This window comes from Lampris incognitus, chromosome 2 (genome assembly GCF_029633865.1).
Source record: "Lampris incognitus isolate fLamInc1 chromosome 2, fLamInc1.hap2, whole genome shotgun sequence".
Taxonomy (NCBI): Eukaryota; Metazoa; Chordata; class Actinopteri; order Lampriformes; family Lampridae; genus Lampris; species Lampris incognitus.
The window spans coordinates 126,377,350-126,395,381 of record NC_079212.1 but is presented as its reverse complement, the minus strand read 5'-3'; the positions used below and the strand labels follow the sequence as shown (position 1 = coordinate 126,395,381).

Genomic DNA, 18,032 nt, shown 5'->3' with positions numbered 1-18,032 from the left:
ACCCCCTCTCCGGCCGTTGTAACGGAAAGACTTGACCCGGCGGCAGGAAATGCTAGTTTAATAGTTCACCAACCTATACCGGACAGAAACACTCCTTCGTTCCTCCCCTCAGTCATTTAGAGGCGCAGCTCTTCACTCTCATAATAGAGGCCAGTGAGTCAATATATTGTACTCAACCTTAAAGGTGGAGGTTGCGTTCGGAGTTAGATTTAAGGATAGGATAATATTCCTATATCTGAGTTGGTGAACTAGTGACATCCCGGAAGCTGCTGCTGTGTTCTGGAGGACGACACACCTACATGAAGTTATGTGTCCCTCTACCGGTTGGATTGCTCATAACAGTCCACACAGATACACCAGTCAGCCAAAACATTAAACCACCAGCCTAACATTGTGTAGGTCCCCCTCGTGCCGCCACAACAGCTCCATCTGACAGCAAGCATGGTGGTATGGTGTCAAGGAGAGGAATGTGGAAGGACAGATGGTGGTGGATTTTGCAAAAAGGATGGAAATGGCTGTGGTGAATATACGTATATTTCAAGAGGAGGGAGGAATGCAGGGTGACATATAAGAGTGGAGGAAAGTGCACACAGGTGGACTATATCTTATGTAGGAGACACAATCTGAAAGGGATTGGAGATTGCAAGGTGGCGATGGGAGAACGTAGCTAGGCAGCAATGGATGGTGGTCTGTAGGGTGACCTTGGAGACAAAGAAGAGGAAGAGAGTGAAGGCAGAGCCAAGGATCAAATGGTGGAAGCTGAAGAAGAAAGACTGTCGTGTGGAGTTCAGGGAAGAGTTAAAACAGGCACTGGGTGGTAGTGACGAGTTGCCGGATGGCCAGGCAACCACTGCAGAAATAGTGAGGGAGACAGCTAGGAAGATACTTGGTTTGTCATCTGGACAGAGGAAGGAAGACAAGGAGACTTGGTGGAATGAGGAAATACAGCAAAGTATACAGCAGAAGAGGTTGGCAAAGAAGAAGTGGGATAGTCAGAGAGATGAGGCGATGTGACGTAAAGCGAAGTGAGAGGCGGCGAAGGCAAAGATGCATGGTGAGTTGTATGAGAGGTTGGACACTTAGGAAGGAGAAAAGGACTTGTACCAATTGGCTAGACAGAGGGACCGAGCTGGGAAGGATGTTCAGTAGGTTAGGGCAATCAAGGATAGAGATGGAAATGTGCTGACAAGCAAGGAGAGTGTTGAGAAGGTGGGAGGAGTACTTTGAGGGGCTGATGAATGAAGAGAATGAGAGTGAGAGAAAGAGAGTGAGAGAGAGAGAAGGTTGGTTGATGTGGGGATAATGAATCAAGAAGTGCAGTGGATTAGCAAGGAGAAAGTGAGGGCAGCTATGAAGAGGATGAAGAGTGGAAAGGCAGTTGGTCCAGATGACATTCCTGTGGTGGCATGGAGATGTTTAGGAGAGATGGCAGTGGGGTTTTTAACTAGATTGTTTAACACAATCTTGGAAAGTGAGAGGATGGCTGAGGAGTGGAGAAGAAGCATACTGGTACCGATTTTCAAGTATAAGGGTGATGTGCAGAACTGTAGCAACTACAGAGGTATAAAGTTGTTCAGCCACAGCATGACGGTATGGGAAAGAGTAGTGGAAGCTAGGTTAAGAGGAGAGGTGATGATTAGCGAGCAGCAGTATGGTTTCATGCCACGAAAGAGCACTACAGATGCAATGTTTGCTTTGAGAATGTTGATTGAGAAATATAGAGAAGGCCAGAAGAGTTACATGTGTCTTTGTGGATTTAGAGTAAGTATATGACAGGGTGCCAAGAGAGGAGGTGTGGTATTGTATGAGGAAGTCGGGAGTTGCAGGGAAGTATGTAGGAGTGGTGCAGGATATGTATGAGGGCAGTGCGACAGTGGTGAGGTGTGCGGTTGGAATGACAGATGGGTTCAAGGTGGAGGTGGGATTAAATCAAAGATCGGCTCTGAGCCCTTTCTTGTTTGCAATGGTGATGGGCAGGTTGATGGACAAGATCAGGCAGGAGTCTCGGTGGACTATGATGTTTGCGGATGATATTGTGATCTGTAGTGAGAGTAGGGTGCAGGTTGAGGAGAGCCTGGAGAGGTGGAGGTATGCACTGGAGAGAAGAGGAATGAAAGTCAGTAGGAGAAAGACAGAATACATATGCATGAATGAGAGGGAGAACAGTGGAATGGTGAGGATGCAAGGAGTAGAGGTGATGAAGGCGTATGAGTTTAAATACATGGGGTCAACCATTCAAAGTAACGGGAAGTGGGGAAGAGAGGTGAAGAAGAGAGTGCGGGCAGGGAGGAGTGGGTGGAGAGGGTGTCAGGAGTGATTTGCAACAGAAGGGTACCAGCAAAAGTTAAAGGGAAGGTTTACAAGATGGTAGTGAGACCAACTATGTTATATGGTTTGGAGACAGTGGCACTAACGAAAAAAACGGGAGATGGAGCTGGAGGTGGCAGAGTTGAAAGTGCTAAAATTTTCATTGGGAGTGACAAAGAAGGACAGGATTAGGAACGAGTACATTAGAGGGACAGCTCAGGTTGGACGGTTTGGAGACAAAGCGAGAGAGGCAAGATTGAGATGGCTTGGACATGTGTGGAGGAGATATACTGGGTATATTGGGAGAAGGATGCTGAATACGGTGCTGCCAGTGAAGAGGAAAAGAGCAAGGCCAAAGAGGAGGTTTATGGATGTGGTGAGGGAGGACATGCAGGTGGCTGGTGTGACAGAGGAAGATGCAGGGGACAGAAAGAGATGGAAACTGATGACCTGCAGTGGCAACCCCTAACGAGAGCAGCCAAAAGTAGTAGTAGTAGTAGTAGTAGTAGTAGTAGGAGGAGGAGGAGGAGGAGTAGTAGTAGACTTTGAAGTAATTAAAATAGTTACATTACTTATTACAAATTTAAAGGTAATCTATTACATTTTAAAGGTAACCTTCCTACACTCATAGCCAGCATTAACTTTTTCAGCAATTTCAGCTACAGTAACTCTTCTGTGGGATATAATGAGATGATCAATGTTATTTACTTCATCTGTCAGCAGTTTTAATGTTTTGGCTAAGTGGTGTACATCTTTGTTATTATAATTCTCAGATGGTCAGGCTTGTTGTTTTACTTGTTCATTAATTCAACATAGTCGCTAAATATTAGTACTTGTCACCGATTGCCATAACATATAAAAAACAAGCTGTGGTGCTTGAAGTTTGAAAATAATCTTAAACAAGAAGAATTATGTTCTAACCAGCCCAAAACTTTGTTTTTCGTTGTTGAAGTCATACAGCCAAACACACACACACACGCATGCACGCACATACACAGAGGTTTTTTTTTTTCTAAATGAATGTGGGCTCTTCTCTCTTCCCACTTGTTGATGTGTTATCATCCTAATTTCAGACCTGTGGATAGCTTTACAGTCCGCAAGTGTGTTCAAGAGACAAATAGCACTTTTTAGGAAAATGGCAAAACCAAAGACTGGAAAATGAAGGCTGAATGCAAATGGTCTAGAAAAAAACATGAAAAGTAATCCCTCTGTCAGATTAATGTTTTGTTTAAAATGGAAAAAAAAGTTGGACATGAATGTAGAAATAACCTTAGAAAAATGTGTGATACATCTGAGAATGGTGGAGGAGACCATCTGTTAGCAGACCCAATCAGCCCAGGCCAACCATTGGACTAATGTAGACCTCCAGATCTAACTGCAGAAGACGTTGAGGGAGATAGAGCTGATTGCTGCCAAGCTGTGGAAATGCAACCCCCCCCCCCGGGACAATAAACTAAACTAAACTAACTAACTAATTGTAAGTAAGGAGCAGAAAGAGGCCATCCACCAGGACACAGAAAAGTTGGAAAAACCTCTCCACAGAGAAAGCCTATAGCCACAAGGCAGCTGAAAAGAGCCAGGCCACCATGGTAGACCTACAACTGCAGCTATGTGAGAAGAAGGCCGTAGTCTCTGATAACAAGAAGGCTCAGAATGAAGTTAAAAATTTGCTGGCTTCAAACCACAAAGCCTGTGAGGAAAATAGGGAGTTTTTGCTCCCTAATGGGAAGGAAGTACAGAGATGGATGAAGATCCTCAACAACGAACCTCTCCTTGAAACAAAGGAGTTGCACATATCTCTCTTAGATTCACAGTAGGCCTTCCAGGTGGAGGCTCAGCTTAATGAAGAGGAGTTGCAGAAGAAGCTCCTCATGGATAAGGAGTCCTGCCACAAGGCCTGAGATAAAGAGAGGGGTCTTCCACTTGTAGACAAAGAGCTGCTGCAGCTAGAGAAGGAGATCCTGAAAAGGAAAGTTCTTCCCAAGGAATGGTACAAACCACTCCTGGCTTAAGGTTCACATACTCCAGTGGTGTTGCTGGGACTCTGTTGCTCTCTCCATTCTGTCATCTGGTGACGAGTCGACACAGTGACCACAGACTTTGAAAACACATCAATAGGAACCAAAATATTTTCCTGCCTGTCTGACGAGAATCCAAGAACTTTGAAATCCATTTCTGCCATTTCTGGCCTAGATACCAGCAAGCCTCTGATTGATGTTACTGTTTGGATTGTGATGTCCTGGACACATTGCATCGCTTGCAGTACTTGCAGAAATATTGTACATCACGGTACATTAGCATTGCCCACTCGAAAGCTTGACTGTTCTTTCAGGCCCCTGGTGCCTGTGGCCCCCCTGTGCATTCAGTCTAGCACTTCCTCCCACAATGATACTGGTAAGAGAAGCTGTTTGTAATGGCCATTCCCTCCAGGTTTTCTGCCTATGATACAAGACCACAGCTCCCAGTGTTCTTGGGTCCTCTGTGCCAACGCCAACAAAAAAATCTGTTCATGTGTGAATGAAGCCTTAGCCTGCAACAAGCAACTAAGACAATTTATCCCACAGTTGCCAAAGGTATGATAGTAATTTTTGACCATTTATAAGGCTTGTTGCAGTATTGGTGCTGCCATCGTCTGATGCAGGTCTCTGTACGGAGTATGCAACTCTGTCGTAGTCAGGTGGGCTTCATGCATTGCAGGATAATATTACAATTATGTAAATTATGTAACACTCATATTTAGCAATCTTTAAGAACCTGGAACTTATAAGAACAATAACAGTACAACAACTGAGCGGAAGTCCAGCCAAAATGATGAAATGATTTTATTCTTTCTGATGTGTAGTCACGTTGATTGCAAATATCAGTTTGAGTTATTTGGATTCCACATAAAAATCTGTTACCCAGGCTGGCAATACATGGAAAATGATCTGTGCCTAGCACAACTGTATATTAAAATATTTATTTTGTTGGGTTTTGTTCCCAATTTGGTGCTTAGTCATGTAGTCTGCTTATGTGATTTTTTATTCTTATTTTTATTTTTTGGGTCGTTTAATGATTTGCAGTGATTGAATTTGCCCTAAGGAGGGCGACATTAAGTCATCTTTATCCCTCGTCTCTGCTGGGGCCTCGCTTCAGTTCCTTTGGGGCCTCAGGGCTTCTTAACGTCGTTCATTTGAAATGTAAATCCAGATAGGAGGCTGATTAATCTGATCAGTTTGGTTGGTTTTTCATCTTGAAGTTGATCAACTGTTTGGCCTCAGCGACACGTGAATCTTTTAATTAAGAGGTGCATCCGCTTTGGTGCGCTAGTGAGTGTCTCGTGCATTTGCCTGCTCATCACTTAGACTTGTCAAAGTAAGGGAAAGGAGTATTTTATGAGCTTTCCTAGTTGTTGACATGGGTGCATATCCTCCGCGTCCAACTTCCAACTGTACTTATTGCATATTAGAATAAAATGCATACTCACTTTGTCCCCAGATCTCTGTTTGCTGTGCTCCTTTTGTCTCAGAGAACTTTCTGAGAACTCGCACTCCCCTCAGAATCTTGCAAACCACAGGTAGGAACTCCTAGCCCGGCTAATGTTGCATGTCTTCAACACGAGTCAACTTTTCATTGCTTTTTCCACCTTTCCGCCATTTTATTTTTGTGGTCGGTCAATTAATCCCGCGATGGTTCAATCATGAAGCCCCACTTGCCGCAATGTTGAAACAGAGCTTGAATACTGTTGGCTACTCGGCCTTTCGCTGGCAACTGGGTGTTAGTGTGGATAAGCACATTTTGCCAAATGCAACACAAAGTGAAACGGCCTTGACAATGAGTAAAGCTGTCTCCCAAGTGAAACTCCCAAACCTACAATCACCGTGCCGTGATTTATTTGTGACGAGGGCATACCCCTCTTGCTCATTATTCATACTTTCAACACTAATTCGCATTGTTTGCCAGAACTTTATTTGCCGGTAGAAGGACCTAATTTATTGATGTTTTAATGTGATGATGTAGGTGTCCTTTTTATTGGCAAATATTAAATTATTGGCTGAGATGGGAAATGGATGCTGTGTAAGCAGTTGTGCTTCACTTGAGCTGCCCTGAAAAATGTACAAGTAAATGTAAGAAACCTCGCACATTCCCCTACATGCTTATATATGCACACATTCTCCCTTTCTCTCTTTCTCTGCCTCACACACACACACACACACGCGTGCACACACACAAACATATATAAGCATGCACACACACACACACACACACACACACACACACACACACACACACACACACACACACACACACACACACACACACACACTCCCTTCCTCCTGTCTCAGTCTTCATCCAGTGTGTTAGTATATGTGCTTCCTCTGTTGCCAAAGTCATCAGTAGATATCTTCAGGCATGGAGTTATATGAATGCTCTTTTTTTCCTCCTTCCCCGATGTGATGTGTTTCCTTTTTTGTGTGTGTTTTGATCCCTCTCTTGCGGCCAGGCTGCGCTGCGGTGAGGCGCGGGTTCGAGTGGCGCTCCTGTGTTATTTTTGGCAGCCCCAGCGGTTGGTGGCTGTTGAGGGGAGAGGAGACAGAAGGGGGATCGCATGAAGTCCAAAACCAAGGCTGTTTAAGGGATTTCTGTCTCAGGGAATTGCTCTGTAATGATCTGAGAGTCATTATGGGTGTGCGTGTGTGTGTGCGCGCGCGCACACGCTCGCCCACACGTACATGCATACACATACATTCACATAGAGGATAAGGCTCGCAGGCACATATATGATCATTAAACACTCCACTAACACCTCATTTATATAATCCAGCTGACAGACTGCAGATTCACGTCTCTATGGCTCTTACGGTTTCACAGAGAAATTAATAGAAGAATTCATTCTGATGCTATTTCCTTGTCTCTAACCACCTGAACTATTTTCTTTCGTCTTTCGAGATGACGTCATCGCCTCCACACAAGCGGTATCCACCCACGTGTAATGTAGCAATCGTTCAGCACTACTAATTCATCTGAAATATCCGGGCTTATTGAACATGCTCCATATTTGCACTTCATTTGTCACGTAGGGCGTTTTTCTCGAGTGTTAACCGCTCCGTTAACGCTGTCTCTCCCTCTCGGTAGGGGTGAGACTCCCACACGTCGCCCGCTTAGTCTTCACACTTCTCCCTCCCACTACGGTTTTCAAAACATCATTTTAGAAAGATTTTTTTTCTATATCTTTTTCACTCTTGGCCACAGATCAAGAGAATATTATTATTTTACTTTATTTATTTATATTTGGCGGTTGTAATTTGTGTGTGTGTGTGTGCGCGCGCGCGCGCGTGTGGGTTGGTACATACGTGTATATGTAATTGTCTATGTATGTGTGTTAGCCCACAAAGATATTTCAATTCCTTCTGAATATTAAATAAACATGCAGCAGCAGCAGCAGCAGCAGTGAAGTGCTGCTTGCCAGTGGGTTTGGGGTTGGATGGGTGGTGGTGCTGGTGGTGGTGGGTGGGGGGGAGAGGGGGGTTTGTGGCCGTGGCTCTGGGGGGGTGAGGCAGCTCATGGTCAGGGCCCCCGCCGGACACGCTGGCGCCTCGCGCTGGAGGACTTCTGAACCACCACACTCCTCAACCGAAAACCCAGCCAGCCCTGGCTCCCTGCTCCCGCTTCCAACTCAAATCACTCAGTTCCCCAACTTTATTTTGACTCTTTCCCTCTCTTTTTTTCTGTCTGTCTGTCCATCTATCTGTCTGTCCATCTGTCTGTATTTCCTCTCTCCTTCTTTTCTGTCCGTCTGTCCGTCAATCTGTCTTTTTGTCTCTTTCTCTTGCTGTCTCCGTCCTTCCCTCGCTATCTTTTTCTGTTTTCCCTTCTTTCTCTGTCTGTCTGTCTGTTTGTCTGCCCCCCCCCCCCTGTGTGTCTTTCCCTCTCTCCCTTTCTGTCTGTCAGTCAGTTAATCTGTCTTTCGATTTTTCTGTCTGGCCATCTGTCTCTTTCTTTGTCTATCTTGTCTATCTTGTCTGTCTGTCTGTCTGTCTTGTTTGTCTGTCTGTCTGTCTGTGTCTGTCTCTTTATCTGTCTGCCTGCCTGCCTGCCTGCCTGCCTGCCTGCCTGTCTGTCTGTCTGTCTTTTTCGCTGTCTGTCCATTTATCTGTCTGTCTGTTTTGTTTGTCTGTCTCTTTCGCTGTCTGTCTGTCTGTCTGTCTGTCTTGTTTGTCTGTCTCTCTCGCTGACTGTCTGTCTGTCTGCCTGTCTGTCTGTCTGTCTCTTTTGCTGTCTGACAAGCTGTCTGTGTCTAGTTCTGCCTCAATTCTTTCGTCCTCTCCCTTTCCCCCCCTTCCTTCCTTCTTTGATTTCCTTGTTCACTTCATCTGAATCCGGATTGATTTGTCGTCCCGTCGGTTTTCTCTCCTCTCGCCTGCCGCTGTACTTTCCGAAACAGAATCTATCATCTTATTGTGTTTTCTCCACCTTTGTTTTCATATTGAGGTCTTTGTGTTTCCATATTCGCCAGCCCTCACTCGCTCTGTCTCTCTTAAATCCCTTCCCTTTCAAATGTTCCGAGGAAGTATTTAGTGGCTTGAGTTGAAAAAAGAAAAACAAGGATGGTTTGGGCTGTGTGTCAGTCAGAATACCATCAGGATAGTAAGCATTTTCAAAAGGAAAGAACCGTTTATGGGCGCTCTATATATTTGTAAGGGTATTAGGTTGTAATGGGTACCAATTTTATAAGTGTTTTTCCTACCATCTTCAAGAGCTTTTTTTGCTCTGTGTGCTGTCACAGTGTGTACGACTATTTCTCTTGTCAATGAGTAAGATTTTCCATTGAGGCTGAAATTGAATCAACCATACCAGCCTCATGTGCTCTCACTATAGATGCCCTTATGGGACCTTGCATTATTAACCTGTGTTAAACCGGTAATGAAATGTGCATTTCCCAATGCATAGTTCATTACATGAGTGACAGTGTTTGTTGTTTCTGATGTAATCTAAAAAGAAACGTGTTTTTTCTTCTCATATACGCAATTGTCTACAAATCAAAATATACACTGGATATTTAGGAGACCCTGACTGCACTTACTATCGTGTTTTAATCGAATTATGGATGTCAAACAACTTGCGTAGAATGGGTATGTCTTTTTAAGTGTCACACGTGCAATTTTCTCGAGTTCATTTAGTTCTCGCTGGAAGCAATTTGTCATCCGGAGGCCATTAAATGGAAAGGATATTATCTTTTTTAAAGGGGCACGAAGTCACCCGCAACCCTGCCACAGCCCCTATAAACAAAATGGCCTCGTTTAGCGGTGCATTTGGTGGGTGGTGAAGTAAAGGAGGGCTCCCGCTTAAGAATAGCGCCAGTCGTATGGACAGAAATGCATACAAATAGCATTACAGATCTTTTGGGAAGATGAATTAAACGACCTACGATTCACACTGATAAGGTCACATCAGCAGCAGTAACTTACCAAAGGGAAAACACAGCGAGTGAAATGAGGAGCAACAGAAAGGAGCAGAGGGAGTCATGGCCTCCTATCATAAACCGTATTCAAACACATTAGACCGCAGAACACAATATTTGGAGCATGGCTGCAAAATGCATGACAAGAAATTCGCAATACATAAGACGAGGCACTATTGACACCTAGCGGATCAGAGCCCGTCATACTTTTTTATAACATACAACAAACAGTGTTTGAAAAGCAAGGGCCAAATGTACCTCTAGTTGCATATAATAATGCAAAAAGAAGTGGGGAAAAAAAAGACATGGGCTTGCCTGACCTTTTCACCACTTGTCTCTTATCTAAAAGTTTTCCTCTTCACCCCCTGTCCCCTGTTGATGTGCCCGGTCATATTGTGGTTCACGGAGGTCAGTTGTGATTTAGCCCCGTTTTACTGAGACCTTATCTTATTTTTACCGCTAGGCCTCAGGGCGCCCCCCCCCCCCCCCACCGGCCACAGAGACCCACCTGGTCCCACCTGCAGACACCTGTGCCTTTGTCCTGCCTTTAATTCTAGCCCAAACTCCCCCCACCATTAACTACCCCTCCCCATGCCCAGGGGCTGGTGGGGGGGGGTGGCTACGTCAGAGCGCTCCATTGTTCTAAAATGACTATCCGCTTTGGACCAGATAATGGCAGGACAAAGGAGATTCATTAGCATTCGGTTTAGCACATCCTGATTATTCTTTTTGTTTTTTTGTTTTTGGTTGTGTTTTTTTCACCTCATTTTTTTCAGGGGTGAGAGTAGTGAAGGAGCAGAGGACTGAAACTTTGTGTACCAGAGAATGCAAAAGCCCTCCAGGTAGTTCCCCCCGATGGGTAAGAATAAGTTTGAGCTACTCATCAAGTCTTTGGGGTAAACAGTCCTTGCCTGTATATGCTTCAATGAAGACTTCATGTAAATAGGGCTGGAAACTGACCGTGCAATGGCTCTAGCAGGTTGTTGCAGCATTGTTCGAGAATTCACTTTTTTCATTCTGGTCCTCAACAACGGTGTGGAGTAGACAAAATAAAAATCAACTTTACATTACACCTTTACTGTAGTTTCTAAATGGAGGATGGGAGAGTGGGGAGCAAAGGGCAATCCATATGGAACGGATTGTTCCGATTCCATTTTTTTTGTTTTACCCCTGTGTGACACGGTATGTATATTTGTCTTTTTATGACTTTACTTGAAGCAACACTTAATGTTTCCTGGCCCTCTAAATAAAAAAAGTAAAAATAAACTTAAAGTTACACCACCATGGCGGCTGAGGGCGGGCATTAAATAAAACAGAAAGGGCAGAAAATACCAGTAGCAGTGGAGGTTTTAAGAAGCCACTGACCATCTTCTTCTTCTTACCCCCCACCATCACTCACTGGCCTGACACACCCTACCCATACTACCACCCCCCATTCCCTTCCATCCACCCCCCCACCCCCCATTTGCCTTTTATGTTGTGGACTCGACCGCGCGCCCACTTCAGACCACTATAAACATGTCGGCCCCTGATGACAGAACCGGCCCCGGGACGTTTTATATAAATTGACCTCAACTACAGCTCATTAGAAGCCTTAAATTGGAACCATGCAGCTGGGGAAGTGTAAATGTTACGACAGCAGAGTCAGGAGCTGAGTGTGTGTGTGTGTGGGGGGGGGGTCCGAGAAACAGCACAGGTTTATTCTTGCACTGTTGTCCTAATGTCATATGAGCATGGTGATGTCTGGTGCACCATTTTCGCCCTCCTATCTTCTTATACTTGCGCTTGTATGATACCAAGTTCAGCTGTTTCTGTCAACTAGATGTCAACTGTCGCACTGCCGGACTTGAGAGAGACCCAGTCGCGTTTCATGTGTACACCCATGTAACTGAAATAACATTAAACCTGACTTAACTTGACCGGACCAGAGATCTTTACTCATGAAAATCTTTACTTCTCCGTCTTGGCTTTTATTCCCACTGATTTGGTTATGCTATCTTCAGATTTGATTTCCTCTATAACATAACCATTTCATCAGAGAGGGTAGGGTTTCGGATGTTTCCATTAAAACACATCAAGTGTCAATCTCAGACATCATATACGCATACATTATTTTGTGCATTTGATATCATGTGCATCTTATATTCCATGGCTGACATGATGGATATTTCTGTGTCAGTTTTATCGCACATTGCAAATAAAACCAGTTGTCCTCGCCCTGTTCTCTGCAAGTTTGTCTCTCTTTTATTTGTCATTTATTTCTTTTAACCCACTGAGATGCCCCTTGTCTTCTGAGCCTAAGGCCAAAATTGATGTGGCTGAACTAAAATGGTCGTAGTTCTTGAATACTATTGAATATATGCATTATCATGACCTCTCCAGAATGGTAAATCTTTTGGTGAAGTTTGTCTCTGAAGTGTCAGATTTAACTTGAGTATTGCTGAATCGGAGTTGCAGAAGCTCTAAAACAGTGTAAATTGAAATTTATCTTTCTCTAAAAGAGAAATCAGCCCATGATTAAATGAAGCAATTGCCATAAATCTTACCAGTTTCCTCTTTAAACTTGGTAATACTACAATATTAGTATTTTACAGTGTTTTTACTAGTGATACGCATAGGCAGATCTCCAAAATATGCATTTGCAGACTCCAAATTGCCCCTTTGTGTCAAATCATGTAACGGGTCTTTTTGAGTGTTCAAGACGACATATTTATGTGCCTTTTATCACGAGGTGCATGTGAGAAGCATAGTGGCAAATGGGCAGTCAGGCCATCTCAAGGTTTTAGTCTTTAGAAGATACGATGAACAGAAAATGGTGCAAAAGCATGGCACCTGATGTAATTCAAAGTAAAAAGAAACGGCTATGTGGTATGTCCAGAGGCAGACACACAGGCACCGAGTCCCGAAGGGGACGTTTCTGTGAGAATGTGACATCACCTCGCCCCTGCGTTAGTACCTCCACCTCACGTCTTTGATTCCATATCTTCCCATAATCGTGCCTCGTTTGTTGGACTTCCTCACTTGGTAAACAATACAACTGTGGCCTCCCACTCCTAATCTCCCTCTTCTTCTCTCCTCTGCCGACTCTGCAGGAGCAGCGCTCGCAGTAATTACCCCCCTCTTGAGCTGCAGAGCACAGTAATTGTCTGGTGTGTAACTACAGTGGCTCTCTAAAAGGGGGTCATTGTGTGCAACCGAGAGTTCACCTCAGTGGACGGCTTTGTTTGTGCTGCAGAAGATAATGAAAGTATTTGGTCGGCCATATGAGGTGGATATGCAGTAAGATGTGAAAAAAAAAGAGAGCGAGGAGAGGTAAAGGATGATTGGATAGAGTGTTGTGGGCTGTTCTTAGCAGAAAACAAAACTGTTTTTTGACTTCCTGTTTACTCTCGGAGACCAAGATTGTTGACCTGCATTGATCATTGTTTGAGCTTAAGCCATGGCTGAACTCTAAAAATGTCCTACGATAAAACGGCAGCAGAGAGTATTCAGACGAATTGTATTTACTTTTATAAGCACCAAAAATAGCCATGATTCCACACCATGACCCTTACAGCACATCATAACTTTACCAGGTTCATGCTTTATCACTATTTACAGTATCATATACACTTGTTTCACATCCAAATTAACTGTATATCTGTTGCTCAGCTTGACACAAAATCAACATCAACAGATCAAATTATTCCATATTTGTGATCTCTCTTGTTAACTGAAGCAACCTAGCCATCCCTTCATTGTAGAAAGTTTCTATATTTTGTGGACCTCTAGAATATAGAAAAAACACAAAAAAGTAGAAAAATAACACGTCTAACAATATCTCTATTGTCAGAAATACACAGTATGTACAAACCAGATCAAGTCCTTATTTACCAGCTGTGGAAGACTTCACAATTATAAGGTTATATAGAAATAGTTTAAAAACACATCTAACTTCAAGATCTATAAATAATTCTTCAAAGACTGCAGCACCAACTCCATCTTATTGGCAATAAATAGAACAAAAAGTCTTAATTTAATCAATTATTTTTGGCCAGTTTCAATTATCTTGCAGGTCTTCAGGTGTTATATTTCCTGTGTTATGCAAGATAATCTTCCACATGTATAATTTAAGGCATAAATTAGATTATTATATGTAAATATGAAATTAAATTAGACATAGTAAGAAGCAAACAGGCGCAAAAGTAAGATACAAAACTTTTACATCAAATTTTCTTTGGCAACAAGAAGCAGTATGTTAGAATGTCCATAGATTGTTTCAAGAATAATGAATAAGAATCAAAGTATGGCTGTAAATCTGTTTTTTTCTCTCCAGGCATTGCTCCATAAACTCCATCAAACAAACCATAACTCTCCTTCTAAAGCTACTTTCCTTTTGCGGCTTCGTAGCGCTTTTCCTTCTGCTTTTGCAGATTAAATTTCCCCAGTGGTTTGTCTCATTTGAAATGCAGAAAATGTGTAGGCTCCTATATGTGTGCAAATGTGTGTTCACTTGTGTGCCTTTGTCTGTGAGCGCATGCTAGTGTGCATGTTTGTGAGTGTGCGAGTATGCCTTCCTTTATGGATGCATTTGGGCATTTCTGCATGTTTGCTGCTTGCAAGTATGCTCATATACTTTTATTTGTGCATCTTTGTGTGCATGTTGGTGTCTGTGTGTGCGTGATTATGTGTATGCCTAATGTCTGGATATGAGTATGCTGATGTGTGCTTGCAAGTTTGGTAATGCTTGCATGTGGGTGGTCCAAAAAAAGCGAACTGATTGCTACCTGCAACAAGCTCACTTTGTTATCATGAGTCCTTTTAAACATTGACCATTATGTCCTCAGCATGACTTTAAACAAAATAGTGTCTTTTTTGTTTATATCACAAGGTGAACCTATCACCGTAACAAAAAAAACCCAACAACAACCCAGTAATGCCTCAAAATGGCAACGTTTAGAACAACACATGACATCAGATCTCCAACAGGCCACTGCTGTTTTCCACCCCATTAGGCGTGCCAGTCTTCTCATCTCCATTGGTGATGGGGTCAGAGACAGGATTGGTGGGTACAGCATTGCTGTTAAGCTCTGCTGCCTCCTCGTTTCTGGGATCTGTGTCGCCCTCCACCACCACTCCTTTCCCCTGCAGCGCAGACTCTGCGTGGGTCTTCTGGTGCTTGGAGAGGTGGTCGCTGCGCGTGAAACGCTTGTTGCACAGCAGGCAGGTGAACTTCTTCTCCCGTGTGTGCGTGCGCACATGCCTCTCCAGTTCATCTGAGCGGGTGAAACGCTTCCCACAGAACAGCCAGTTGCAGACGAAGGGACGTTCGCCTGTGTGCCAGCGCAGGTGGGCCTTGAGGTGAGAGGCCTTGCCATAGACCTTCCCGCAGCCCGGGATGTGGCAACTGTGGACAGGCTTCTTCCTCAGTGACGTGGCCGAGGCCCCCAGCCTCTCCAGCTCCTGACAGTTAGGACAGTCGCAGGAAGAACGGGTGGGGGTGCCCCCACCTCCATATCCCCCTGATCCCCTTGCAGGTTTAAGACCCATAGGGCTCTCGATCAGCCCCCCGCTGGGCACTGGTTTGGGCTTGTACATGTCCTGGGGCAGCATGTGCTGGGAGGGCTGAAGGAGGTGTGATGAGGAGCCCAGTCCCACGGAGGGGTACGGGGCCGGGTTGAGTGGGGTGAAGTCGGTGCTGTAACTAGGCAGCTGTGGGCTCAGTGAGGCTTGGGGAGCCACGGGCTGCAGAGAGGCCTGTAGACCCCCATCCGCTTGGGGCTGGGTTGCTGAAAGCCAGTTGGAGTTGGGGTGGACATCCCACCAAGAGGACGTGGCATTAGCCGGGGCGGCAGTAATACCAGGGTGGATGCCAGCCTTGTACCAGGAGCCATAGGGGTGCGTCATATCCAGGGACGTGTAGACGCTGGTGAAGTCGGCTGTGCCATGGGCCTTGGACACCAGGAGAGATGGATCCTGGGAGACAGAGGTCTGGAAGGAGTGGGAGAATGGGTTGTACTCTGTGCTGTAGCCACCGGCTGAGGGAGGGGGGCTGCCAGTGGGGGTGAGAAGTCCCCCACCTCCCCCTCCTCCTCCTCCGCCGCCTGCTGCCGAGGTACTGAAGGAGCCGGTGTAAGAGTCAGTCAGGCCGCTGCCGTCAGCAGTGCGCCCGTTCTTAGCTGACTGAGGGTCAGAGGTCATGGCGTAGGGCTTCTTTAGTGGGGTGGTACTCCCAGTCTTACCGGGTGTGGCTGAATCTCTGATGGGGCTGGTGTTGCCGAATTTGTTACAGGTAGCAGTTAGCATAGCCAGAGGACTGGAGCCATAGCGTGCTTCATCCTGGGGGGAGGCAAGAGGAAAAATGAGAAGTTCTGTCTTCAGGAAATGGCTGCTTGCTGCCACTACTTCTGTCAGTGTCAACTCTAATAAAAAACGTATGTCTGACAGACGCTGCCGGCTTTTCCCGCTCTCTTCATTTTCTAAGTGGTCAGAGCACTTTCAAACAGTGTCTGTTTACACTTGTGAAGATACTGCTGGTCTTTTGTTTTATTTAGACCACAGTCTGTAGGCTACATTCTTTGTATCTTTATATATCTTTATATTTTCATTGCAGTTTACAATGATTGGTCTGAGTCCAAATATATCGAAACAACATTTAGATGCTTTTATGTGTTATTCATTTATTACACATGTGCATACATTCACACCCGCATGCATGTATGTATGCATGCACGTGTGCACACACACACACATGCACACACACGCACTATTCACAGCTGAAGTAATTGTGTCCCGGTTGGACACAGACATCTCACCAAACATGTTTTGTAGTGGTCACCATAGCATCGGAGATGGTTACGCATGCTATGTTTATGCTCTGCCACAATGGTTCATTGTGTTATAACTGTCCAGCCATTGTCTTGTTTTTTTTTTCCTTTCCCCCCCAACTGATTTTAATGACACCAGTATTTCTGTCAGTATTTCAGCTGGTCAAATTATGACATGTTATTCTCTGTAAACGTTCAAAGATACACTCACTTTAGCATATTTATAAAGGTTAAGACTAGGCAAAAAAAAAAACAGGACTAATTTTCTCCATACACAGTTAAGGATTTATACATACACTAATTTCTCTGACATTCTCCTGTCTTGTTAAAAGGATCATAAATCGTGTAGGGGCCGCAGAGATATCTATTGTATGTTATTCTGAAAGTTGGAGGAGAGAGAGAGAGAGACATTTCCATGCCCCGGTCCTCAGACTACTTAAGTTAAGACATTATACCATATCATTCGGAGAATTCAGAGAATCCCATGTTCTTCCAGTGAGTGCCTGGGGTTATCTTGGCCCTTCGTGTTACCTTAACCCCCGTTTCCTCCAAATCACGCAGATCTATTAGCATCTTTCGGACTGCAAAGGTAATACTTATCGCTCTTAATGTGCTGCCCACATGGTTCCGCTGCAGATCATTCAGTGGCCAATAAAGGCAAGTTGCGCTTTTCAGGGAGTTCAACTAGTTTCTGGTCGTTTTGGAGGTGTAAAAACACGAACGACGTGAAAGATAAGAATAAGGAAAGAATACCTCAAAGCTAAAAGAGTGCTTCGGGAAATATCTGAACTGTTGCCATGGCATATTATCTATGATGAAGCCAAACCCCGGTTGTATTTTTCTTCTTCTAAATTTCGCACCGCCGTGGCCATATTAAAGCATTCATCATCGCCCCAAGATTAAGATTGAAATTCCGGGCAACAGCTTCTTTTTCCCCCCTAACACCTCTGCGTTCAAAGTTATGTCTGAAAATAGCGACACAGTCAAATCAATACTATTCAAATAATCAGTGTGACTTTAAACAATCTCTTCTAACGAGACTCTTTGCTCAATGTAAGCCTGCTTACCATCATAAAAAAGTGCTCATTTCATGATAAAGATAGTGGTAATAAGCGTAATAAAATACTTACAATGATATTCCCTACCTCCAGAATAGATGCGGCCATCCCTGAGAATCGGTACCTATCCTATAAGGAGAGTGAGGTCGGGGCGGGAAAAGCGCAGCTCGCGGTCCCGGCACAGTTTGGAGGGGCTCGGGCGTGCGCGCCGGGAAGTGTTTTGAGGGACGGGAGCCGGGAGCCGCCCCCTAATTAAGACTCTTTTGAAGATTTGCTAAGAAGCAATAAAAAAAGAAGAAGGAAAAAAAAGGGAGCGAGGGGGAAATGGACAGAGATTGGTGGATAAAAGAGACATCCCACCTTCCCAAATCCACAGTCGAATCATTTTCGCGGGATGAAATGCATGAATGGATTAGCTAC

At 44.5% G+C, this 18,032-nt stretch overlaps 1 protein-coding gene across 2 annotated transcripts; it reads right to left on the bottom strand.

The window, feature by feature from the left end:
* Nucleotides 1–14,701: 14,701 nt before the first annotated feature.
* sp7 (Sp7 transcription factor) lies at nt 14,702–17,758 on the bottom strand. Of its 2 annotated transcripts, none has more exons than XM_056273534.1 (2): nt 17,685–17,758; nt 14,702–16,066 (listed from the first exon to the last, which is right to left on the bottom strand). In XM_056273534.1, the coding sequence occupies exons 1-2, from the start codon at nt 17,718–17,720 to the stop codon at nt 14,702–14,704; spliced, it is 1,401 nt and encodes a 466-aa protein (XP_056129509.1). In that variant the 5' UTR covers nt 17,721–17,758. The 2 variants fall into 2 exon arrangements, with proteins under 2 accessions (XP_056129509.1, XP_056129511.1); XM_056273536.1 differs by having other exon boundaries at nt 17,700–17,720.
* Nucleotides 17,759–18,032: the final 274 nt, after the last annotated feature.